At 45.9% G+C, this 26157-nt stretch overlaps 1 protein-coding gene across 11 annotated transcripts in view; it reads right to left on the reverse strand.

The window, feature by feature from the left end:
- The window catches only part of TMEM178B (transmembrane protein 178B), a 415735-nt gene that overhangs the window by 176256 nt on the left and 213322 nt on the right, over nt 1-26157 (reverse strand). Inside the window, exon 3 of one of the 11 annotated variants that reach the window (XM_086395201.1) lies at nt 704-1057. The exons of the other annotated variants lie outside the window; for them this stretch is intronic. Coding sequence (XP_086251327.1) covers nt 981-1057 — 77 coding nt within the window. The 3' untranslated portion in view covers nt 704-980. Of the gene's footprint in view, nt 1-703; nt 1058-26157 lie in introns of those variants that run through there. 11 annotated transcript variants of the gene reach the window in all.

Raw genomic sequence — 26157 nt, forward strand, 5'->3', positions numbered from 1 at the left:
CCTTGCCCACCGATTGCTTTAATAAGAACTTCCGAAGACCAGCTTCCACCAGGACAGTTCAGATAATCCTGAGGGGGGTGGTCTCCAGCACCAGGACAAAGGAGGAAGAGTGGCGAATGCCCACCCATAGCTCCCCATTCCTGTTCCTGGGAGGTTTGGGCATGCATGTATCCACGCACCTTGAGAAGACTGTCACCCAGAACTGGAGGAAACTTTAGAAGATGTCACTTCCAAAAATAAAGTGAAATTGATCGTATCAGCCAGTTTCATAAACACACCAACTTCAGAAATGAGTTTTAAGACCCAAAAGAAATGGTCATCCAGAGAGAGTTAGGAAAAAAGAGCTGATGAATGAGATTGATGCTCTTTACACAGTACTGGCCCAAGGATACAGCCCTGTCTATGAACTTCAAACGTGTAGGATTAGCACCTTTGTCTTCAGCACATGGCAGCAAGCACTAAGTAGGTGCTCAATAAATACTTGCAAATAGCAAGTGTGAATATTCAGGATATGGGGGAGGAAAGTGTATAAGCACAGACACACACACACAGCTATCCAGAAGAAATTCTTCAGGTCTTCCCAGAGTTCAAGACTCCTCCAAAACCACCCTTCTGATTCTCTCACAATCATCAGTCAACTTTCTGATTTAGAATTAGGTGGCCTAAATGTCTTCCTACCTTCCAAGTCACCCTAGAAAAAGGATTAAATACCTCAGTCCCTAAAATGTTTAATTGAATGTTGACTTTATAACCAGTGTTTTAAAGTCTGGTTAACACCAATTTCTTCCTCAGAGAATGCAGTGAGCTGTTACATCAAATTTCTGGATTTGCCAAGCTGAGACCCAGGCTCAGCCTTACTTGCTAGCCAGCCAGTCTCTTTATGTTAATATCCTTCAGTACAAAAGGCATCAAGGCCAAGTGGTGCCTGAATTAGGTTTGGCAGCCTCTGCAGTGTTGCTATTTCTTCCTCTCTCTGGAGTTCAACCATGTGACCACGGGCAAGATTCCACCCTGAGCATCACTCGCACAGCCTCATCAGGGACGATGAGCCAACAACCTGTCGTGAAAAACATGGAGTACGTCTCAGCTGTCAATCAGACATAATCAAGCTCACAAACAAGAAACAGGACACTTTTTTCAATGAGTAAAATTTTGTTTTTACATACTGATGGCAAGGTGGGAGGGACGAACGGGTCAATAAATAATCTTGTAGAGGAAAAAAACTATTATTTTTAAAATAGATTACTGTGATTGAAATAAAGTAAAAGTCCCAGATGACCTTAAATCTCATTCTGCTCTCAAGTGCCAAGTAACTCCTACCAGCCAAGCTCTGTATCAGTTAATAAGGGAAACACAAGGAAAAAATTGTATAGCTCAGGCCTTCAGGAAGCTTATAATTATGTTTGTGTCATAAAACAGGTACACAAAAAGAAATGCATTAATCCACAAATAAGAAATACATATCAGTAAAAGAAAACAATGTCAAAGATCAATAAGTGATTAAATGTAAATGCTGGATATCATGGGCTTCCTAGGTGGCTCAGTGGGTAAAGAATCTGCCTGCCAATGCAGGAGACATAAGTGATGCGGGTTTGATCCCTGGGTTGGGAAGATGCCCTGGAGGAGGGCATGGCAACCCACTCCAGTATTCTTGCCTGGAGAATCCCATGGACAGAGGAGCTTGGCAGTGTACAGGATTGCAAAGAGTTCAACATGACTGAAGTGACTGAGAATGCACGCTGGATATCATTATTGAGATGTTGGAGGGTCAAGATCCTTAAAAAAGCTCAAATATTTATAGGAAGTTTCATGAGAAAAGCAGATCCTAAACTAGACCTTGAAGAAGGGGTAAGATCTGCAAATGGGAGTGTGAAAAGGCCTCCTGGGTAAGGAAGCCAGTACCAGCATGGGTGTGCAGTGGGCTGCCCTTGGCATGTTCTGAGTATACCTTTGGAGGTGTGGATTCAGATTGGCTGGAGCCAGGAGTTCCTCAGTGACAACCTATGCATTACAGACTCTAGGTTGTTCATAAGATAAATTGTTTGCCAAGAGAATGAGGAAACAGTGGCTGACTTTATTTTGGGGGGCTCCAAAATCACTACAGATGGTGATTGCAGCCATGAAATTAAAAGACACTTACTCCTTGGAAGGAAAGTGATGACCAACCTAGACAGCATATTAAAAAGCAGAGACGTTACTTTGTCAACAAAGGTCCATCTAGTCAAGGCTATGGTTTTTCCAGCAGTCATGTATAGATGTGAGATTTGGACTGTAAATAAAACTGAGCACCGAAGAATTGATGCTTTTGAACTGTGGTGTTGGAGAAGTCTCTTGAGAGTCCCTTGGACTGCAAGGTGATCCAACCAGTCCATCCTAAAGGAGATCAGTCCTAGGTGTTCATTGGAAGGGCTGATGTTGAAGTTGAAACTCCAATACTTTGGCCACCTGATGCAAAGGGCTGACTCATTTCAAAAGACCCTGATGCTGGGAAAGATTGAGGGCAGGAGGAGAAGGGGACGACAGCAGATGAGATGGTTGGATGGCATCACCGACTCAATGGACATGGGTTTGAGTGGACTCCAGGAGTTGGTGATGGACAGGGAGGCCTGGTGTGCTGCAGTTCATGGGGTCACAAAGAGTCGGACACGACTGAGTGACTGAACTGAACTGAGAGGATGGGGTGCAGGAAAGCAGTGTTTCCAGGAGATTCATCAGGTAGAGGTGTACAGAAGCAACTGACAGTGATCAGGGTGGCAAGGAGATCAGCACCCAAGAAACAGCAACATTTCAGGTGTAACTGGACCAGAAGGGACTGATTGGAGGGACATTCCAAAAAAAAAAATCGGACCTTGGCAACTGACTGCATGCGTGCGTGTGTGTGTGCTAAGTCATTTCAGTCCTATCTGACTCTTTGAAACCCTATGTACTGTAGCCCACCAGGCTCCTCTGTCCAGACAAGATACTGGAGTGAGTAGCCATGCCCTCCTCCAGGGGATCTTCCTGACCCAGGGATCAAACCCATGTCTCTTACATCTCCTGCATTGGCAGGCAGGTTCTTTACCACTGAGCCACCTAGGAAGCCCCAGCTGACTGGATACGTGCCCCTAAAACAGAACCAACTATCAAGAATGGGCCTTGGCTTTCATGCATGAGGAATATCAGGAAGAAGACTCAAGTGTGGCTGGAGAATGACTCGATGAGCTTGCACCAGACTGAGTCTGAATAATGACTCGATGAGCTTGCACCAGACTGAGTCTGAATAACAATGTGATGTGGGAATAGAAATGGCCAGTGAGCACCTGGTCCATCTTCTGCTACAACTCCACGAGACGACAGTGCAGCCTGGAAATATCTGAATACAGCAGGCAGTTTGGCCATTAGGGTGACCGAGACGTCAGAGGGAGGACGGTGAGCACTGAGGATCAGAAAGAGTATCCGGGAAGAGTGGAAAGAGATGAGAGCCACTGATGCAGACAGCACAGGAGCACCTGCCAAGGCAGAAGGGAAAGCAAGACTGGAGCGGGGCGTGGCGGCCGCAGGAGCAACACCAAGCACTGCTGAGAAGCAGAGGAGGAGGAGGATGCCCAAGAAAGGGACACTGGATCTGAACCAACTGCTCCTCAGAGAGCATCATCTCAGTCAGCTGGTGAACACAGAAGCTAGATCCCAAGGAGCCAGGGAGACACAAGATATGGGGACAGGTATGTGGTGGAAGCAGACAGCTCATACATGTAAACACAGGGTTGCTCACATGATCACGCACACAGCACTGAATGCAAGACAGTAGTGAAGGCAGATACAGCCCCGCGGGAGTCCCATGCCCACCCCATTAGGAGGAATGCTGCCCCGTCTTCAAGAGTAGAGACATCCTGAGAGCCAGGAGCCAGCCTCCTCTCTGACAAGAAAACCAAGAAAAAACAGAAATCCTACAGGAGAAAACCACCCCACGAGGCCAACAGCATGCAAGGCGCAGCCTGGAAAGCTGTCAATCTGAGGACAGAAGCCACACGGCTGCTCTTTCGTCCCTATAAGGTTGATTCCAGCTGGCAGGGGTTAAACATTTCCAAGAAGAGATGAGAGAAGAATCTCCTGGGTTTCCAGGGGAGAAGCTCCAGCTGTTGCTACTACATGAGAGAAAAGTCAGGTGGTGGTGATCCTGCTCTGAAACGGCTGCACCACAGGCAACCAAAACTTTTGGCTTGGTCTGTTTTCACCTCATTGCTCTCGGCTCTCGCTGGCATCATCGTTTCGTGGAAGCTCGAACTGCTTCCTGTCGGCTCCCTGTCAGGAACTGGATTTAAATCAGAGATTTCTGCACTTAATTTCCTTGTCTCATTGGAGGGGCTCTGATGCAACGTGTGCCTCTATGGCTTTCTGAAATTAGACCCTCTCCGCAAAGACACTGGGCTTTCCCAGTGGCGCTAGTGGTAAAGAACCCGCCTGCCAATGCAGGAGGTATAAGTGATGTGGGTTCAATCCCTGGGTCAGGAAGATCCCCTGGAGAAGGAAATGGCAACCCACTCCAGTATTCTTGCCTGGAGAATCCTCTGGACAGAGGAGCCTGGTAGACTAGAGTCCACAGGGTCTCAAAGAGTTGGACACAACTGAAGCGATTTAGCATGCACATGTAGCTACCCAAAGACACATATCAATAATTCAGAAGATACACATGCAGACTTTTCAAAAGAAAAGTATAAAAATAAGTCCAGAAGGCCTGTACTTATCCACCGAAAGCCACTCTGATACTCCTCTTTCAGACTGCCAACTTGCAGAAGGAACTTGTATAATAGCAACATTTTTATCTCTAGAAGGCAGCTGAAGACCCCAGAGGGAAGGCATTTCAGCAGAGGTCAAGGAGCATTTGGAGCCCCAACCATTTGGGGGCATAGAACTTTTTGGAGCAATTGTGTGTGAAATAATCTACTAGTTCTACTAAAGATCCATAATAAAGTCTCCTTGAAAGAAAATGTCTGTGGTTCTTATTCATGTTCACAGGCACTGTGGGGCACTTTCAGCAAAGCTGATAATGAAACTTCGAATGACAATGTCCTGAGCAGGATTCCATTCTATCAGGAGGAGACATACAACCCCGGGGACAGGCATGGGGCACGTGGGCAAGAGTTTCAAGGTGAGCCTGGAGCATGAATGACCTCAGCATCCAGCAGCCTGGAGAGCAGTGGAAAGGAAGCTTCTCTTTTTGGTGAGCTTAGTGGTTGCCAGAAAGAGCACGGTGAGGACAGGGAAAGAAGATATTGTGGTAAGGTCTTCTCTTCTCCTCTCAGCAAACTGGAAACCTTCTTTTCTACTCGATCAAATGCTTGATGCTGCTTCACTTCTGATAATTTTTCTACTGGCTCTGATGCCTCCAAATGGATGAAAAAATAATACTTTAAGTCTTCTCCTTCAAAGATTTACTTTGTTGCTGTTCAGTTGCCAAGTCATGTCTGACTCTTTGTGACCTGATGGAGTGCAGTATGCCAGGCTTCCCTGTCCTTCACCAACTCCCAGAGTCTGTTCAGACTCATGTCCATCGAGTCAGTGATGCCATCCAACCATCTCATCCTCTGCCACCCCCTTCTCCTTTTGCCCTCAATCTTGCCCAGGATATCAGTCTTTTCCAATGAGTCAGCTCTTTGAATCAGGTAGCTAAAGTATTGGAGCTTCAGTTTCAGCATCAATCATTCCAATGAATATTCAGTATTGATTTCCTTTAAGATTTAATAACTAGCCCAAATTTGGATAGCTCTTGCTTGAAGCTTTAGAAAGTCTATCTAAAAAGAACTGACACCCCCCCTCCTTCTGATCAATCTGTTGTGTCTTTCATTAATAAAAACAAAAATACGATAAAGAACTAGCTCTTCCCAATTGAGATCTTTGGGAAGATTTTCTTTAAAAGGTTTCCACCTGCTTTAGGAACTGCGTCTGCCGTGCTATCCGGACCACCAGCGGAGGACTGAAATTCTACGGCTTAGATGGGACTCTATAGGGTCTGCAGGTGCATCTTCTTATGAATGCAAATCGGAGGCAAATTTAGAAACTGTTTTGGAATATGTGACCTTTGGAGACTGAACCTGCAAGCCAAAGACTGTGGTGGTTTAAGAGTCTTTATACTGGAGAAATGTTCAGAAACTTTTGCCTCCCAAATGACCTCTCAGGGCCTGGAAAATATTGAGGGGTTAGGGCTTTATTTCCCAACTCGAAGGACAGCAGGTTCTCTCTCCTATTTTAGCTTTCCTTGGGAAACTAGTACCGACTCATTCTCAGCCACAGGAACATCTTCATGTTGACTCCAAGTTTCTTTCAGAGATGTGAGTCCCTTTCTTCTGAAAGCAGAGCCCAGAAGGAGCTTGCTAACAGAAACCCACTCACTAAGACAGGGAATTCTGGAAGAAAGTAAATTGGGTTTGGGAAGAGGCCGGAGTGGGAAAAGAAGATGAGTGAAGTTTGGATATTTCCAAATTTGCAATAAAGCATCTAACCGTTGAGTAAATATACTCAGTCTGATCCAAAAGAGAGGTCTGGGTTGGAAACACACACTGAGGAGTAGGGTGGTTGGCACATGGGTGGTAAGCGAAAGTGCGGGGGTTGACAAAGTCACCCAGGAAGAGTTTATTAAGTAGCGGGAGAAGAGCTCAACCTTAAGGCAGGGATGGCAGAAGAGCAGAGAAGGCCCCAGTTCAGAAGGGATAAAGAAATCAGTAGAGGATGGTGCCATGGAATCTAAGGGGATCTGGTGCTTTGAAAACCAGGAAACTCAAAAACTGCAGAAGAGGTAAATAAAGGGAAAGTGATTTGACACCTGGCAAGTCCTTGGTGACCATGGCTAGGGTAATGATAGCTTTTAAACTTACTAATTCCTAATCAAAGTCATCCTAGCCCCACCATCAAGAATAAGCATGTCCTAGAGAATTTCCTGGTGATCCAGTGGTTAGAACCCTGTGCTTTCCCTGCTGAGGGTCCCAGTTTGATCCCTGGTCAGGGAACTAAGATCCCAGAAGCTGTGCAGCATGACCAAAAAATAAATAAATAAACAACAAAAGATGCTTGCTCCTTGGAAGAAAAGCTATGACAAACCGAGACAGCGTATTAAAAAGCAGAGACATTATTACTACAAACGTCTGTCTAGTCAAGGCTATGGGTTTTCCAGTAGTTATGTATGGATATGAGAACTGGACCAAAAAAAAAAAAGGCTGAGTGCCAAAGATTGATGCCTTCAAACCACTGTGCTGGAGAAGACTCTTGAGAGTCCCCTGGACTGCAAGGAGATCAAACCAGTCAATCCTAAAGGAAATCAACCCTGAATATTCAATTAGAAGGACTGATGCTGAAGCTGAAGCTCCAATACATTGGCCACCTGATGTGAAAAGCAGATTCATTGGAAAAGACCCTGATGCCAGGAAAGACTGAAGGCAGAAGGGGACGCCAGAAGATGAGATGGTTGGATGGCATCACCGACTCAGTGGACGTGAGTAGGAGCAGGCTCTGGGAGATGGTGAAGGACAGGGAAGCCTAGTGTGCTGTAGTCCATGGGGTCACACAGTCAGACACAACTGAGTGACTGCTGCTGCTAAGTTGCTTCAGTCGTGTCCGACTCTGTGCGACCCCACCGACGGCAGACCATCAGGCTCCCCTGTCCCTGGGATTCTCCAGGCAAGAACACTGGAGTGGGTTGCCATTTCCTTCTCCAATGCATGAAAGTGAAAAGTGAAAGTGAAGTCACTCAGTCATGTCCAACTCTTCGCGACCCGTGGACTGCAGCCCAGCAGGCTCCTCCGTCCATGGGATTCTCCAGGCAGGAGTACTGGAGTGGGGTGCCATCACCTTCTGAACAACAACAAATAACAAACAAAGAATAAGTGTATCTGCCCTTTGTGGTTCTCTTTCTCAACCTCAGCTGTGGGTTGTACTTCAACTGTAAGGACTCTACATCTTTTGAGGACGTGTAACCTGAACTTCAAGGTCCAGCGTCACAGTCTCTCTTCTTCCTCTGAAATTTTAGCTCCACGTGCAGTCACCTTGTGATGACTGCTCAAACCTGGTCCTCATTCTCCCTTAGAGTCTTGTCAAGACTGTCCCACCTCAGACAGTTCCCTTCTCCAGGGGATCTTACCAACCCAGAGATCGAACTCAGGTCTCCCACATTGCAGGCGGATTCTTTACCATCTGAGCCACCAGGGAAGCCCAAGAATACTGGAGTGGGTAGCCTATCCCTTCTCCAGAAGATCTTCCAAACCCAAGAATTAAACAGGGCCTCCAACATTGCAGGCAGACTCTTTACCAGCTGAGCTACCAGGGAAGAGTTTAGAGAGATAGATATTTGCCTATACTTCTTGTGGGCAGTGGCTCAATAATTCCATTTTTCTGACTCAATCCCAAAGAAATGATACAAATAAGATCTATGTGCAACTAAATTAAGTGTAGCATTATTTATAGTAGCAAAAACTTGTAAATTTTATATTCTTCATGTATTGATACTTTAGAGGACTAATACAACATAGATTTTTAATTATATACTCAATATTTTCACATAGATGCAAAAAGGAAAGATAAATATCTTTAATCTATAAAGAACATTTATAAATCAACAATAATTCTATTTTAAAAAGACAAGACATGGATAGACAATTTACATAAAAATAATCATCAACAAATATTTTAAGTTTATCACAAAGCAATGAAAGAAGATAAAATTAAGATCTATCCCTAATTCACCACATTGGAAAATACTTAAGTATATGTAATATAACCATGAGTATATTAAGGATGTGTATATCTATATATATAAGGATGTGTATATCTATATATATATATGGGCTTCCCTGATGGCTCAGAGGTTAAAGCATCTGCCTGGAATGAGGGAGACCCGGGTTCAATCCCTGAGTCGGGAAGATCCCCTGGAGAAGGAAATGGCAACCCACTCCAGTACTCTTGCCTGGAGAATCCCATGGAGGGAGGAGCCTGGTGGGCTGCAGTCCACAGGGTCGCAAAGAGTTGGACACGACTGAGCAACTTCACTCACTCATATATACATGTGTGTGTGTGTGTGTGTGTGTGTGTGTCTGTCTGTCTGTAAATAATAGAAAGACTATAAAAATATACACCAAAATACTAAGAAATAGTCAATTTGGGGTAATGAGATTATTGGTGATTTTTATATTCTCCTTAGTGCTTATCTATTTATTTCCAAACATCTACAACAAATATATATTATGTGTGTAACAAGAAAGATGTTTTAAATTGTTTTCAACAACACACTGGTGAGAAAAGAAAATGTACATCCTATAATGTTAAAGAGCAAAAAGTGGAAATTAAATAAAAAATTTGATCATCTATAATAGATGCATTATAATGCATCTATAATGCATCTACAGGAAAACCAGTGTTAGAAAATACACTATCTTTGAGTAGATATCTCAGTTGTCAGTATAAATTAGAAGTGATTTTTATTTCATTTTTTCTGAATTTTTCATTATTTTATAATGAAAACATATTATTGTTAAAACCATAAATAAAATATGTGAGTTGAATTGATTTACTCTTCCTGTCGGCAAAAATAAAGCCTCTCCTATTTCAAGCTCAAGTTCTGAGTGTCTTTCCTCTATAGGATTAACTTCATCCACTTTCTCGGTCCTCCCCCAGAGCACTTGACAATCAGGATATCTTTGTACCATCTTGTTTTACTTTGGCACTTTGGGTTGATCTGTAATGTCACATCATGGGATGGGTATATGACAGACACGGCCAATTACGATGGAGGCTGGGCATTTAGGGGGCACGGTCCTTATGCCTCTCTGGCCCCAGCTCATCACTGTGTTCTTTGGAGACTGCTGTGGGGTGATGGAGCCTCCCTATGGCTCAGAAGTAAAGAAACCACCTGCCAATGCAGGAGACACGAGACTTGCATGTTCAATCCCTGGGAAGGGAAGACCCCCTGGAGGAGGAAATGGCAACCTACTCCAATATTCTTGCCTGAAAAAATCCCATGGACATAGGAGCCTGGCAGGCTAAGTCCATGGGGTCTCAAAGAACTGGACACAACTGAGCAACTGAGCATGTAGGGCGATGGAGAGACTAAGTGGTGGGGGTTGAGGTCCTGAGCCCCTCCTTCAACTAGAGCAGCTTCACATTTCTCTGTTTTTTTTTTTTAATCTTGGGGTTCCACACAAAATCATGTTTAAAAAAAAGGGCTCTGCTTGTTTAAAAGAATGGTTTAAAAAATACATTCCGACTTTCTCCCAACCTCTCCCAACCCCACCTGTTATCAGTCTGTCTCACCTGACAGTCTGGACTGAAGTCTGAGAAGACAGAATGATTTCTTCAAGCTGGAGTTCTATTTCTTAATAGGCAGATGGAAAAGAAAGGGATTTTAAAACTGGAGAATCTGAGTTTGCATCTTGGTCCTGCCCTTGTCTTACATTTACCTGATGTGTGACCTGGAGAAAGTTATTCACCCTCTTGTTCCCAGTTTCTTCATCTTCAGATGAGGATAAAAGCCAGATTCCCACCACAGAATGTTATAAAGACTCAGATACCGCAAGTGAAAAGTGCTTTATACAAAACATCTGTTGTAAAAGTAAGTTTTTCACAGCAAACATAATCATAGCCTCCACACTTGTATTCATCCATTCAACAAAGATTCACTGATCATCCATTATATACAGGTTTCATGTTCTCGTCAATATGCCCAAACCACAAGACCCTTCTAGGCTGACATTCAACATGTGGATTAAGCGATTAAAGTATGGAAAGCCATTACTCCTGTGCCTAGAATATAGGAAGTTTGTTTCTCCCCCAACCAACATGGGCTGAAAATGAGGTGGCTTCCTGGGTAATAAAGAAGGGACTGACAGCATGTGTTTCTTAGTCCCTATTTATCCCATTTTCTCAGAGAAGGCAATGGCACCCCACTCCAGTACTCTTGCCTGGAAAGTCCCATGGACAGAGGAGCCTGGTAGGCTGCAGTCCATGGGGTCGCGAGGAGTCAGACACGACTGAGCGACTTCACTTTCACTTTTCACTTTCATGCATTGGAGAAGGAAATGGCAACCCACTCCAGTGTTCTTGCCTGGAGAATCCCAGAGACGGGGGAGCCTGGTGGGCTGCTGTCTATGGGGTTGCACAGAGTCGGACATGACTGAAGCGACTTAGCAGCAGCAGTATCCCGTTCTCTAGGAAGGCTAATCTGTGTCCTCAAGAGGAGGGTCAAGAAAGAACACCCCCAACTGAAGCACTCCCCCAGCCTATCACATTCATTACTCAGGGACCCTGCGACCAAGAACTGCCCCTGAAAGTCTGGATTCTGGCACATGTGTGCGCTGATACCATCTGCCTGATGGGAACTTCCTGTTGGGCTGGCGGCAGGGGCTACAAGAGGGGGGTACCACTGAGGACTGAGGAGGAAGGGATCTGAGGGATCCCAGGACTGAGTGAGAGCCCCAGGGCCAGAATCCCCCTTCTAGGCTGCCCTCCTCTGCTACCTGGGATACTGGGTTACACTCATGGACCAGCACCTTTGATATACTGCCTATGGGACAAACTCTTACAAGAATCACTTATTATGTAAGTAATACTTAAACTTGCTAAATCAATCCACCTTATCCTTTTAAAATTAAAAAAATGTTGTCCTCTTTAATGGAGGAAAATATTATTTCAATACTTAGCTAGGCTGCAGACCAATCATTATCTTTAGAACCAAGTAGCTGTGAAATGGGCTTCCCTGGTGATTCAGATGGTAAAGAATCTGCCTGCAAGGCAGGAGACCCAGGTTCTAACCTTGGGTCAGGAACATTCCCTGGAGAAGGGAATGGCTACCCACTCCAGTATTCTTTCCTGGAGAATTCCACGGACAGAGGAGCCTGGTGGGCTGCAGTCCATGGGATTGCAAAGAGTCGGACACGACTGAGTGACTAACACTACTAGATATAAAATGGTACCAACATCCTCAACCAATCAGTATCTAAAAGGAAAGAGATCTGTATTTTGTATGCTTAACATGTTGTGAAGAGCTGCTGGGTTCAAGAAGCAAAATGAGATAAGGCCACTATGCTTAAGAAGATCCATATAGGAAACAAATTGCCAGTTCAGGTTCGATACAGGATGCTTGGGGCTGGTGCACTGGGATGACCAGGAGGGATTAGGGATCGTATGGGGAGGGAGGTGGGAGGAGGGGTTCAGGATGGGGAACACATGTACGCCTGTGGCGGATTCATGTTGATGTGTGGCAGAACCAATACAATATTGTAAAGTAACTAGCCTCCAATTAAAATAAATAAATTTAAATTAAAAAAAAGAAGATCCTAATTCATCTGGGAGATGACAAGCAATCATCACCAACACTCAGGAGTGTAACTGAGTGAACTGTGTGGTATTGGCCATATATTCTGTAGAAGTTTGGATAAAAACAAGAGCAGCATCAGTGTGAAGTGAAGAAGTCAAGAAATGCTTCCAGAAAGAAGAGGAAATTGATCTATGGCTTGAAGGCTAAACAGCAGGATGCTGGCATGAATATGGTTTACTTTGGGAAGACCAGAGCCTGGAGTGACTGCTTTTTTTAAAGAGAGGGATGGCACAAAGATAGTAAGAAAAGATGACACTTGTGGGGGCAGACAGGTGGACTGGAATAGGCCGAATTAAGGAGACCAGAAGGATGAGAAATAAAACAAGCCCTCAGGGTTAAGAGTACCCCATGAACTTCTGCCACTAACCTCTTCCTAGTTAAAGCTGGTCATATTGATAAACTTGCAGGAATGAATTATATTAATATTTGTTTTTTTAAAGCTAATTAAGAAAGACGTACTCATATCATATTGGGGTACCTCTTCAAAATACAGAACTTTCCTTCCTGCTGCTCATAGCAGGAACCTGGATTATTAACACAGCCTCAAAGATGTATCCAACCTCTCCTTCCCCTCACACAAAGGGCATTCCCTCCATAAAGTTCCCTCCCACTGATCTAAGGAGTACAGATAATTACTAAACGTGGCTCAGTGGTAAAGAATGTACCTGCTAATGCAGGCGACTCGAGTTCAATCCCCGAGTTGGGAAGATCTCCTGGAGAAGTGAATGGCAACCCACTCCAGTATTCTTGCCTGGGAAATCCCATGGTCAGAGGAGCCTGGCAGGCTACAGTCCATGGGGTCACAAGAGTCAGACATGACTGAGCACACACCCATGCATGCTTGGCATCTTTATTTTTTCCTAATTTGGTTGGGCTTATCTAGCCATTTAACTAGAAGGGGTAGGCTACATTAAAGACATCAGTCTTTCAAGAATCCAGAATATGAATTCAAGCCTATTAATTTCCGCTCAACATACCAAACACAGCCAGCACCTGCTATGTAGAAGGTACTTGCTGGATGCTACCGAGGAGCAGCTGTGAACTGGCAAATAGATGGAAAAACAATGAAAACAGCGACAGACTTTACTTTCTTGGGCTCCAAAATCTCTGCAGATGGTGACTGCAGTCATGAAATTAAAAGACACTTGCTCCTTGGAAGAAAAGCAATGACCAACCTAGATAGCATATTAAAAAGCAGAGACATGACTTTACCGACAAAGGTCCATATAGTCAAAGCTATGGTTTTTCTAGTAGTTATGTATGGATATGAGAATGGGACAAAAAAAAAAAAAAAAGGCTGAGTGCCAAAGAACTGATGCCTTCAAACTGTGGTGCTAGAGAAGACTATTGAGAGTCCTTGGGACTGAAAGATCAAATCAATCAGTCCTAAAGGAAATCAACCCTAAATATTCATTGGAAGGACTGACGCTGAAGCTGAAACCCCAATACTTTGGCCACCTGATGGGAAGAACTTACTCATTGGAAAAGTCCCTGATGCTGGGAAAGATTGAAGGCAGGAGGAGAAGGGGATGACAGAGGATGAGATGGTTGGATGGCATCACCGACTCAATGGACATGAGTTTGAGCAAGCTCTGGGAGCTGGTGACTGACAGGGAAGCCTGGCATGGTGCCGTCCATGGCTGCAAAGAGTCAGACATGACTGAGCAACTGAGCTGAACAGAAGATACGGGCTTCCCCGGTGGCTCAGTTGTAAAGAATCCACCTGCAATGCAGGAGTCACAGGAGACGAAGTTTTGATTCCTGGGTTGGGAAGATCCCCTGGAGGAGGGCATGGCAACCCACTCCAATATTCTTGCCTGGAGAATCCCATGGACAGAGGAGCCTGGTGGGCTACAGTCCATGGGGTCGAAAAGTGTCAGACTTGACTGAAGCAACTTAGCATGCACACAGAGGCTATAGACCTGGAGGATAGTCCATGGACTCAAGGTTCTTCCAAGAAATCAGAGAGGATAACCCAAGCACACACATGTCTACAGCAGCTGGCAGAATACAAGGAGTTGGATGAGAGAGAAGCAGAAACAAAAGAGCCCATTTAACAGGAGAGCACCATGGAACATAGCAAGGAGGACAGGGCACCTATTATAAACCTCAGGATATGAGTAAAATTCAGACGTGGAGAGGTGTAAAGGGAGCAGAGTCTTGTCAGACATAACAGAAGGAGAAAAGGCACAGGAGAGGGAAAGCACAGGGCATGCCCTGCAATAGCAAGAGATGCATTTACTAGAACAAAAGGACCTGCTCCCTGGGTGGTTATGAGAGCTAAAGGACTATATACATAAAGCACAGAAGGTACCTAGAACGGCACTCAGCACACCGTGTTCTGTGACCACTGGCTGCTCCTATATTGCTGCTGCTTTACTCCTAGTAGTAGTATTAGTACTACTGGTAGTATTACTACTATTGCTACTGCTCTCCCTGTTTTCAGTGTAGGGAAGTGATGGCAGAGCACAAGACCAGAAAGTGACTTGGGGTCACACCATGGAAAGCTCCAAATGCCACAGACCATAAAAGATGTTTGCCCCAGCTGATGTGATCTGATTTTTACTTTGGGATAGTAATCTGGCAATAGTACAGGACTGAGTGGAGTGCAAAGAAACATTTGGTGGGGGGAGGGTTGGGGACAAAAGGAGAGAGGAGGCATGGGGGCGGGGGGAGCACAGGGCACACAGAGCCAATGGAGCAAATTCACTGCCATTTTCTCAAAAGAACAACAGGACTGGTTACAAAAGATGGAGCTCTTCCATCCTGTGACAACTCTGCCTGCCCACCTCCAGTCACCACTTTCTATTCTCCTCTACCTCCATCTTGACTCACCAATACAGGGTATGAAAGATCTGCAAAGCAGGAAGAGAAAGAGGAGAAACATGTGGCGCTCTTAGAAATGGAATCAATTAACAACCCTATAATGTTGCTCACTGGTATTCTGAACTAACGTTGGTTACCTTAAATCCTAGACATTCAGCTCCTGCAATGAACACTAGTCCCTAAGCAGCTATAAGCTGCCAAAAGAATGTGGACAATTGAATCCAAAAACCTGACTGGAATCTTGCTTCTACTAACTTACTGGCTTTGTGATCAGACAAGCCACCAAACCTCTCTGAGCCTCTTTTCTATAACCTGTAAAATGGAGACCATGATATCCATTACCTCTTAGGTTATTGTAAAAGTTATTCAGCACACTCAATATGAAGCCTGGCATATGAAAAATAATAGCTTTTATCTATTATTATTAAAAGAGATCTTGTTAATAAATACTCGTTGCTTTTCTTCCTGCTGTTTTGGGAAGAACATCACATTTTCTCACAGTCACGCTTTCAGTGTCTTTGCCTGCCTTAGGTGGTTCAATTCAGTTGCTCAGCTGTGTCTGACTCTGCAACCCCATGGACTGCAGCACAACAGGCTTCCCTGTCCATCACCACCTCCTGGAGTTTGCTCAAACTCACATCCATCAAGTCAGTGATGCCATCCGGCCATCTCATTCTCTGTCGTCCCCTTCTCCTGCCCTCAATCTTTCCCAGCATCAGGGTCTTTTCCAATGAGTCAGCTCTTCGCATCAGATGGCCAAATTATTGGAGCCTCAGCTTTAGCATCAGTCCTTCCAAAGAACATCCAGGACTGATTTCCTTTAGGCTGGACTTGTTTGATCTCCTTGCAGTCCAAGGGTCTCTCAAGAGTCTTCTCCAACACCACAGTTCAAAAGCCTCAATTCTTCAGCACTCAGCTTTCTTTATAGTCCAACTCTCACATCCATACATAACTACTGGAAAAACCACAGCTTTGACTATATGCATCTTTGTCAGTAAAGCAATGTCTCTGCTTTTTAATATGCTGTCTAGGTTTGTCATAGCTTTTCTTTCAAGGAGCAAGCGTGTCTTAATTTCATGGCTGCAGTTACCATTTGAAGTGATTTTGGAGTCCAAGAAAATAAAGGCATTAGGTGGTAGGGACTGGTGGAAGCAAAAATCATAGTCATTGATCCAGAAGATCTCTCTCCACCAAAGCCTGGAGACATGTCTGGCATCCTGGGAAAAACATCAGCACGGTCACTTGGAGCCTATTAGTCAATCACGATTGAGGGTGATGTTCATGGCAAGGTCCAGATACTCAGCTCACTGGGTATGAGAAGGCCATCTCCAGAGGATGGGTCCTTCCTGGAGAGCAGGGCACTGCGTTTTCCTATGTACCAGGCTTCTCCAGCAGGCATCTCACCAGAACGGGACCTGGATAGGTTCTGAATCTGCCCTTAATTGAATGACAAAGCTGATCCTTACCCATCACAGCTATTCATGGAAGATGCTACAAACATGGTATCTGGCCCTGTATCTTCCGGAGGCTACAAGAATTCTGCTAACGTAGGTGATAACTCCAGCGAGACACATTTCCAATCTCGCCGAAGAGCTACAAGGTCACATGACTGGAGAGGAGGCGGGGTCGCGATCAGCCAAGACAAGCTAACACCTCCACAATGTTGCATATATCGGAAGAGCAGCCTGGCCCCGGGTGGGAAGGGACAGTACTGAATAAAGATGTGATACCTCGAGGAAGAACCAAGCTGCAAATTGGTTAGCCATGTAAATGGCCAAATTACCCAAGACATAATTAGGGCAACATTTTTCCCCCTGGAACTCCTATATGTGAATTAATGGACCCTTCTCAGTGAGCCAAGCTAGCACTAATAGCATTTTCCTTCCCTCAGACCATTTACATCATTAATCCCTTTTCCGAGCTGGCATTTGTGTTTGCGTCTTCCACGCCCAGAGGTCAAGTCTCTATCAGGCAGCCTTTTGCTCTCTGGCACATAAGAATGGTGGGCATCTGTCAGGACACAGATAAACTTGTCTGGTTTTATTTACACGATGTTCCCAGAGAGAGAGCCAGGACTAAGTGAAGGGGTGCTGGGCTAGGACAGTAAGGGAGACTCCTTGGTGCCTTGCAGCCTTCCAGGACTGTATGTGTGTCTCTGTGTTGTAAAATATTCCCAAACTGAACTATTTTAATCATTTTTAAGTACACAGTTCACTTTGACCACCTGATGCCAAGAGCCAACTCATTGGAAAGACCCTGATGCTAGGAAAGACTGAAGGCAAAAGGAGAAGGGGGCGGCAGAGGCTGAGATGATTAGATGGCATCACTGACTCAATGGATGTGAGTTTGAGCAATCTCAGGGAGATAGTGAAGGACAGGGGAGCCTGGCATGTGCTACAGTCCATGAGGGTCATGAAGAGTCGGACAAGACTTAGCAACTGAACGGCAGCAACAACAACAGTTCAGTGGCATTAGGTACACTCCCATGCTTATGCAACCATCACCACCACCCATCTACAGAATTTTTGCATCTTTCCAAACTGAGACGCCACAACCATTAAATACTAACTCCCCATTCCCTATTCCCCGAGGCCCTGGCAACTGCAATTATCCTTTCTGTCTGTGAAATGTGATTCCTCTAAGCACCTCACATAAGTGGAGTCACACAACACTTGTCCTTTTGGGTCACTATGTTTTCAAGATTCATCCGTGCTGTTGCATGTGTCAGAACTTCCTTCCTTTTTAAGGCTGAATATTTCATTGTCTGTATAGGCCACATTTTAAAAAATCTAGTCATCTGAATTTTTGTATCTTTAAACTACTGACTAGCAATTATGAAACTTGGTTTTCATTGTGATAAAATACATGTAAACCATTCAATCATTTGAAAATATACAGTTCAGTGGCATTAAGTGCATTCATGTTGTTGGGCAACCATCACCCCATCCATCCCCAGAACTTTCTCATCTTCCCAAACTGGAACTCCATACCCATTAAAGAACAACCCCCCAAGTCCCCCTCCTCTCAGCCTCTAGCAAGCACGCCTGCTATGACCCTTGACCATACCCAGCCTTGGCTTCTTCTGAAAAATGGACACTGTGATCACAGCCCTTGGACCTGCGAACTGTTTCAGTGCCAACTGAGTCTTTCCTATTTGGCCCAGGCCCCTCCGTCACCTCCTCAAGTTAGTTCTCTTTCTGGGCTGGTGCTTACAGCCAACTCTGGGGTAGCTGGACTGGGGAGACTTCTGGGAACACACACAGGTCCTGCCTGCCAAGGGAGAAGGGGGCCAACGCTCCCCACATGGCAAGGAGAGGAGTTGTTCTACCCTTAATAGGCACCTATGAAACATTTCTCTTGGTATAATTAACCTCATTGAGCTGGAGCTTGGGAAACCAAGCACAATACTAACAATCTAAATGTAAGTGCCCATTTGCTATTGTTTTTTCTTTCATTGCAACCTTTCTGGACATAAACAAAAGAAGAGAAAGTGTTGCTGGTTTAGATTACTCACTGCTATCGCCTATAAGAGAAAAAGAATGACAAATATCACCCACCCATCCGTGAAACACAAGTATGTGAAACTACCATCTCCTTGAAGGAGAGAGAAATAAATCCCTATTCAAATGAGAAAAATCTCACTTTTGGCAGCAGAGCCAGTTTCAACTTTATATATATTGTGCGTGTTTATTAGAATTTAACAAAGAAGAGAAATTTCACGTAATTAGTCACCGGAGGATACCCACACAACCCCATAAATGTAAGAGAGGCATATTGACAGTGGCATAAAAGGAAGCGCTAATTAAATTCCAATTTCCTCCAAATACTGCCAGATCATTCAGGTATAAGCTCACTTCCTGGGTTGTTGAGCATTTACTCAAATGAGCCCAGATTCCAGATTCATGGTACTGCGAAACACAGAGCAATCTGGAGCAAAGCCTCTCGTGAGCACAATGACGTGTCCTCCAGGCGGGCTGCGCTTTGCACAGCCTAGAAGAGTACAGTGGAGTCAGAGAGATGGGGAAGGAGGTTTAGTCAAGGGAAGCGACGGGAACCGCTGAGGAATCTTCTAGAAACACAGAAATGTTAAGTCAAGTTAGGAGCTGTGGGTTGGGAAAGACATAAAATGAAGGAGAAAGGTAAAAGGAGATAGAGAGAGGAAGAGAAAAGAGGAAAGGAGAATGGCCGCGGGGGCTGGTGGGGGTTGGACAGGGCGGGGGGTGTGGGGAATGCTCACAGAGACAGAGCACTGGGCTCTGCCATCCTGGGCAGTTCAAAAACCTGGTCAGTGTTGGGAATAACAGCTTCTCCCCACCATCTTCAGCTTGTCACTTAGCATCTAGCCTTGAAAGTGAAAGTGTTAGTCACTCAGTTGTGTCCAACTCTTTGTGACCCCATGAATTGAGTCAAAAATGGGGAAGGATCCAAGAAGCTAAGAGAAAGCCGAAGAAAGAGAAGAAGGTGTCCAAGTTCCTGGAAAGAAGGAACACAAATTCTCACTCTCCTGATACTTCGGAGACAAGGTGCAGGTGGGGCATGAAGGTGGCCGGACTGTTGCTCCAGTGGACCAGGTGGGTGGCCCCTTTTCCCTCGGTGTTTCTCATCCACTCTCCCATGCTGAGCTCTGCCAAATGACACAGCCTTTCTTCCGGCAGCCCACCACCGCTGCATGAGGCGATATGAGACCCCTGAGGATGTGCCCTGAGGGTAGCTAAACAGAACCAGAAGGGACCATGTGCCATTCCATGGGTTTGTGACAGAGGCAGCAGCCTCCCACCCTGCCAGGTGAGGCGGATGAGGGCAGAAACAGAAGCCCAGGTCATGAGACCCTGATCAGCAAGAGAAAGGACATCTGAAAGGGAGCGGCCACCATATCGATCCTCCTCCCTGAGGAATTACAGTCTGACTTTCACGTGAAATCTGCCCAATATTGACAGCGAATTTAAAAACAAACCAGAGAAGGCACTATCTCAGACCACCTAGAACTGTTGCCAGGATCCCAGATTTTGGATCTCCAAGTGCGTGACCAGGAAAAGGGACAGAAGAGAGGACAATCCCACTTCCCGCCACCAGCAGAGAATCAAAGGGAGACCAGGTGGGGTCTTCCAATCCTGCTTAGAACAGGGAGTCAAGGAGCTCAGAGGAGAAAGGACCCAGGGAGCTCGGAAGGAAGGACCCAGGCCTGGCCTGGCCAGGGGAGCCTGGGAGAAGGGGAGCCTCGGAAAAGAGAATCCCTGAAGACCCCGAGGGGAGCCTGGGCTCCTGGAAGGTATCACTTCAGCTCTGCCTCAGGAGCTGCCTTGGGTGCCAACAGGAACATTCTGGAAGCCTGTCAGTGGAGCAGGAAATGTCAAAGACCCAGTAAGGAAACCAGCTTTCTCTCTCAGAGGAAAGAGCCATTGGTAAGCCTTCTTCTCTCAAACACCATCCTCGCCTCTCTTTCCCAACCAGGTCTGTTCCAGTAAACTCTCTCACTGACTCCTCCCCTAAACAGGTTCCTACTCCCGCAGACAAAACCCCACATATTCCTACAAAACTCAGGTAAGCGTGTTAGCCAGGTGGTCGGGTAGGTGGGGAAAGGAATGGCAGAGGGGTCAGCATATCAGCAGCACAGTGAGTTCTCTCGCCACTTCTTTCTCATCTGTACTCTTGCAAGCGACCAGAGTTACTAAGCCATTCTCATTGACCTTTGGGGGAAAATGAGACTTCTAAAACTGGTACATGGCTTACACATCAGCAAATGGATGCTGCCCAAGAGCTTCTAAGGATGTGATTCTCTTTTCACCATATTTACTTCATAGAACCTTTGTCTCCAATAGTACGAGAAAAGCTTATTTCATCCCAGCTCCTAGTCTGATGACATAAACCCCAAATTACTGGAATAAGAACTACTGTGGGACGGGGTGGGGGTGGGGGGGTCTTCCCTGAGGCTCAGTGGTAAAGAATCTGCCTGCCAATGCAGGAGGTACACGATCAATCCCTGATCTGAGAAGATCCCACACGCAGCAGAGCAACTAAGTCCACGCACCACAATATAGAGAAAAGCCCACACAGCAACGAAGACCCAGCACAGCCAAAAATAAATTCAAAAAATTATTTTAAAAAAGACCTATTGGAGGTTGGGCTCCCCCGGTGGTCGGACAGTAAAGAATCCGCCTGCAATGCAAGAGACCCAGGTTCGATCCCTGGGTTGAGAAGATCCCCTGGAGAAGGGAATGGTTACCCACTTTAGTATTCTTGCCTGAAATTCAAGAAGCTTAAAAATAAAATCCAAGAAAGTTCTACCCAAATTTCGTCTGTATATATTATGACCCACAATCTCTCTTTTCTGCTTTGATGCTCTCTTAGTTTAGTATTAGTTGCTCAGTTGGGTCCAACTCCTTGTGACCCCATGGACTGTAGCCCATCAGGCTCCTCTGCCCATGGGGTTTTCCAAACAATACTGGAGTGGGTTGCCATTCCCTTCTCCAGACAGAATGCTCTCTTAGAGTTCTTAGTAAAGTGACGTTTCATAAAGATAGGCAGGCCCAGCCTTGGGTTTCAAAGACAGGAAGAGGACAGTGCAGTGTGCTATGGGGAGCATCACAGACTCCTTGTCCCCTGACATCACTCCACATTCCCTGGCTGCTCACAGTCCACCAGTATGGACTCATTCCTTTATTAAGGGGAAGTTAAGAGTAGGGGGCTTTAGGAATGGATCATCTGGGCTCAGCTTCTCAGCAGCTACATCACTTAAGCTCTCAGCTTATTAGGAAAGGTCCCGGGTCCTACTCCACAGTCTTGTTCTGCAGATAAGATACGACAATGTATGAAGCCCATGGACAAGGTCATTATAACAATGCCAAGTACCATTCATTTTTTAAGCCAGTAATTCCCGACGCCCCTAGTGATAAACTGTGCTGGGCCTGTAGACGGTGAGAATCCGATCAGGCTGAGAACTGCCACTTTTCAGCTTTCTCTCTCCAGAACAATGCGAGCCACCCACACAGCAGGAATGCATCCACTAATGAAATGACTTCGCTTCAAGACTGGAGAGACCCTGCAGCATCCTGACAAGGCTGGAGGGGTGAGATATGCAAGACCCACTCAGAAGAAAACAAAACAGGGGGTGGGACGCAGCCCAGAGGAAATACACTTTTAAGTCTGCCAGATTGGCCTATATTGATACAAGATGTACCACTGAGTGCAGGCCATCAGGATCTTTCTGTGAATCTAAAATGATCTCATAATAATAAATTAAAAAAAAAAAGAGCGAGAAGAAGAAGAAGTCAATCAGAAGCCCAGGTCCCCAAGACCATGGAAATGAATCTGGTGCCATCAGTAAGCTGGCTCCCTCGCCATCCTCACTCTGGGCCAGGCTTCCCAACAGCAGGAACCTTTTTTTTTTTTTCCATCTCTGCATCCCCAGCAGATTAGGGCTTTGCCTGGCATGCCTCAGACTCACAGTAAATGTTACATCAACGCATAAAAGGATTAATCCTCTTTCCCGAGCCCCGAGCCCCTGAAGGCTAGCTGAAAGCACTCCTTCCCCTTTGGCTCCAGCACAAATGCTTAGGGTTTTGCTGCATTTCATTTTTTTCTGTGTCTTTGGAAACCTCAACAAGAAGAGACACGTGTGCACTGCTGGCAGCTGCAGATGCCCAGCCAGCAAAGGTTAACGGGAATGCAAACCAGCTGCCATTAGCATCAGGAGGTTAATGGCAACAGGGCTGCGGCTGGACCACCTTCAGGTCTCTAGAAATGTGGGACAAAGGTGAGCCACACTTCCGGGCTGGTATTCCCTCTCTGCTCTTCCACCCGCCTCCGGGTTGCCGGCCAAAATACCCACTTTAATTTCATTCCCTGCTCTTGGCCATGTGCTCTGTGAATTTCCTCTTTTGACAAAAGATAAAGTGAATGAGCAGAGGAATTGGCCCCCTACAGAAACCAAAGGCGAGGCCAAGTCTGTTTGCTAAAACACTCCCTGCTCACCAACCACAGCTTGACAGTCACCTCCTTCTTCTGCCTCATAATAATCATCCTCAGGCATCTGGGACTTGCGAGACCCCGAGCTAAATGTAGTCACAAATAAAGAGACAAGACATCCCCTCTGGGGGCATCCAGCAGGCTCAGCCACAGTGGCTGCCCAAACCAGCCTGGAGAAATGAAATCGCGGATGGCACCTGCTAGATCCGAGGTTCCGGGCAGCACGTACAGTCTGCTCACAGTGCTGTTCTAGATGGCCTCTTTCCTTTCATCTCTGCACCTTTCCAAGCCGCATGTGTGCGTGTGTGCACATGTGTGTCTGTGTGTGTGTGTTCAGTCACTCAGTAGTGTTGGACTCTTTGCGACCCCATGGACTGTAACCCATTGGGCTCCTCTGTCCATGGCATTTCCCAGGCAAGAATACCGGAGAGTGTTGTCATTTCCTGCTCCAAGGGATCTTCCTGACCCAGGGATCGAACCTACCTCTTCATTTGCAGGTGGAGTTTTTTTGTTTTTTTTTTTTTTAACCACTGAGCCACCTGGGAAGCCCCCAGGCTGCATACCTACACTCTAATTCCCCTAACTGTGCTAGGGGCTACCCAAGATTCACTCCACAAAGCCCAAGATCTCCCCACCCCCATCTCCCTCTGGAATCCGGATGCTTTCATCCACGTCCAATAGCAAAATAAGCATGCATGTGTAGACACCCATCACATCCGAAGCCAGCTCCCAGGGAGGGAGGCAGCTCTCTCAGCCCTGGGCGGGACTCCACTAAAGGCAAGGACACATCTCAGCACATCATCCCATCCTATGTCAGGGACAGCAGGCCCCAAACAATCCCTCTCTCTAGAAGGATGTGCATGCCTGCTAAGTCACTTCAGTCTAGAGGGATAAAAACTGCCAAATTCTATGGGCAAGCAGAGTATCATTGAGTTGTATTTGAATGAAAAGGGCCCATGTCTGAGCGATGTCTGTTCACAGGTGACTGGCCTGCAGCCTGGCAAAGGCATGCTCACCAGGATTTTGCAGGAGATTCTAATTCTCTCCAGAAGAAAAATGAGGGTAAAATGCACAACGGTCAGGACTTATTTTCTTTGTTCTCTTCTCCATATTCTCCAAAGGAGCCTGCTTCCCCAGTGGGCAAGGGGTTTGAAAGCCTCTGTCTTCCCAGAAACCAAGCAGGTCCCTTCTGGGCCAGGCTGGGAGCTGAGGGTGCTGGGCCTACAGAGAAGGAACGCCCATCTCAGCTCCTCTCCCCACTTACAGGGTGTTTAACTGAGAGTCTTCATTGATGTTTTTTGAAAAATAACAGGAGAAAAGGGGATGCACATCCTGAGTCTGAGTTGGTCTCTTTTTTCTCTTTAGCTTTATTTTTTATTGAGATAACATTGGTGTATAACAATATGTAAGTTTCACCACGACATTTCTACTTCTGTATACCCTACGGCCAGCTCACCAAAAATTTAGTTTCCATCCATCACCATATGCACTTCACCCTTCTCCTGTGGTAACTACCACTCTGCATCTCTGTGTTTGTTTTTGTTCAGCAGTTGTTTCATTTTTCAACTGCCTCTTTTCTCTCTGTTACACATGTCTAAGCACAAGGACGTGTAATCACGTGCCAGACAGGCCTGTGAGGACCAGAGGCTGATAGAGACGGGGGTCCTGCTGCCTCTGGCCTTGGTGCTGAGATCCTGCGCCTTGGAAAAAGCCAAGGTCCCCTTCAGAAGAACCATGTTCCCTTTCATGGGTTCAAGTAGCTGAGGTCAGCAGGGGTGGGAGGGGGCCCGAGGGACTGGAAACTATACCTGTATTACTATTAATCACTGCAATTAATTTTGTAAACCACTCGAGCAGTTTCCCAATTATTCCTCTCTATAGCAACTTCTTTGGTCTTTATAGCACCCTGGGGTGGGCAAGAACCATCACTCAGCGGACAGAGAGAAACAAACTCGACCAGGGCTGCTGAACTACCAAGCGGCAAGCTCGGGATTCAGCCCCAGGGTGCCTGATCCCCGTTTTCTGTCATTCACATCACCACCCTCAGCCTCCTTCTGCTGACCTCAGAAGTTCAGAGGGCAGAAATGTCAAACAGAAGAACATGAGGTGCTCTCCTTTGCTTCTTTCCAAATCAAAAGTTCAAGAAGAAAGTAACCACATGATGACCTCATACCCTCTTGGATTTCTTACAGTTGTGATGAAAAAAATGAGATCTGTTATTGTCATTCATAAAGACTCTACTCGCTGTGTATATGCCAGGCATGGTGCCAGCCACAGGTAGGTAACCTTGACAAGTGTTACACAGGAAACCTCTCTGCTGTTAACAACTAAAGCTCCCTCTTCTCCTCTCCAAAGGCAAATTAAAGAGATGCAAAGAGAACCTTTGCTGTTCATTACACCAAACACCACCAAGCAGGTCACAGGAAATGTTTACCAGGACTGAGTCCAGTAAAGGCACCCTGCTGGTCTCTCCCACAGTCTCACCTTTTTTCCTTCCTTCCCATTCCACCATTGGCACCCACCCTCTTTGCCACTTCACCCTCATAATTATGGGGTTGCAGATGCACTTGTGGTAGATAAGCTCATTAGTACTTCCATCTCCAAAGGTAATTTTTTTGCCGGTGTGGGGAGCGGAAAAAATCCAAGATAGTCAGCAGTCTTAGAGGCAAAGGAGATTGTTTTGAATGAAAGAACCGACAAAGACCTTGACTCCTAGTGAGCTTTGGGCCTCCTGGGAGGGCAACAGGGAAACACCGGGAAAATGCTCACAGGCCATGCCTAAGTAATGCCCAGGAGTCCAGCCGGGTCCTCTTCCGGTGGTCCTGGTGGTCCCCAGTCAGGTGGGTTGAGGTGCAGTCTGCTTAGGATTCAGACTTCAGTTTGGGATCTCTGAGGCCATTCAAGTTTAAATCTCCCCCAAATCCTATATGAGTCCTCCTCTCCAGATTAGAGTGATGTGGACTCTCCCCAGATCTGTCTGTAAAAATAGAATGATCTCCAGGACAGAGGTGGGTCCACAGATCCCTGTC

This window comes from Bos grunniens, chromosome 4 (assembly GCF_055505025.1).
Source record: "Bos grunniens cultivar Pamir isolate PY7600 chromosome 4, Bosgru_T2T1.0, whole genome shotgun sequence".
In the NCBI taxonomy this organism is placed as follows: Eukaryota; Metazoa; Chordata; class Mammalia; order Artiodactyla; family Bovidae; genus Bos; species Bos grunniens.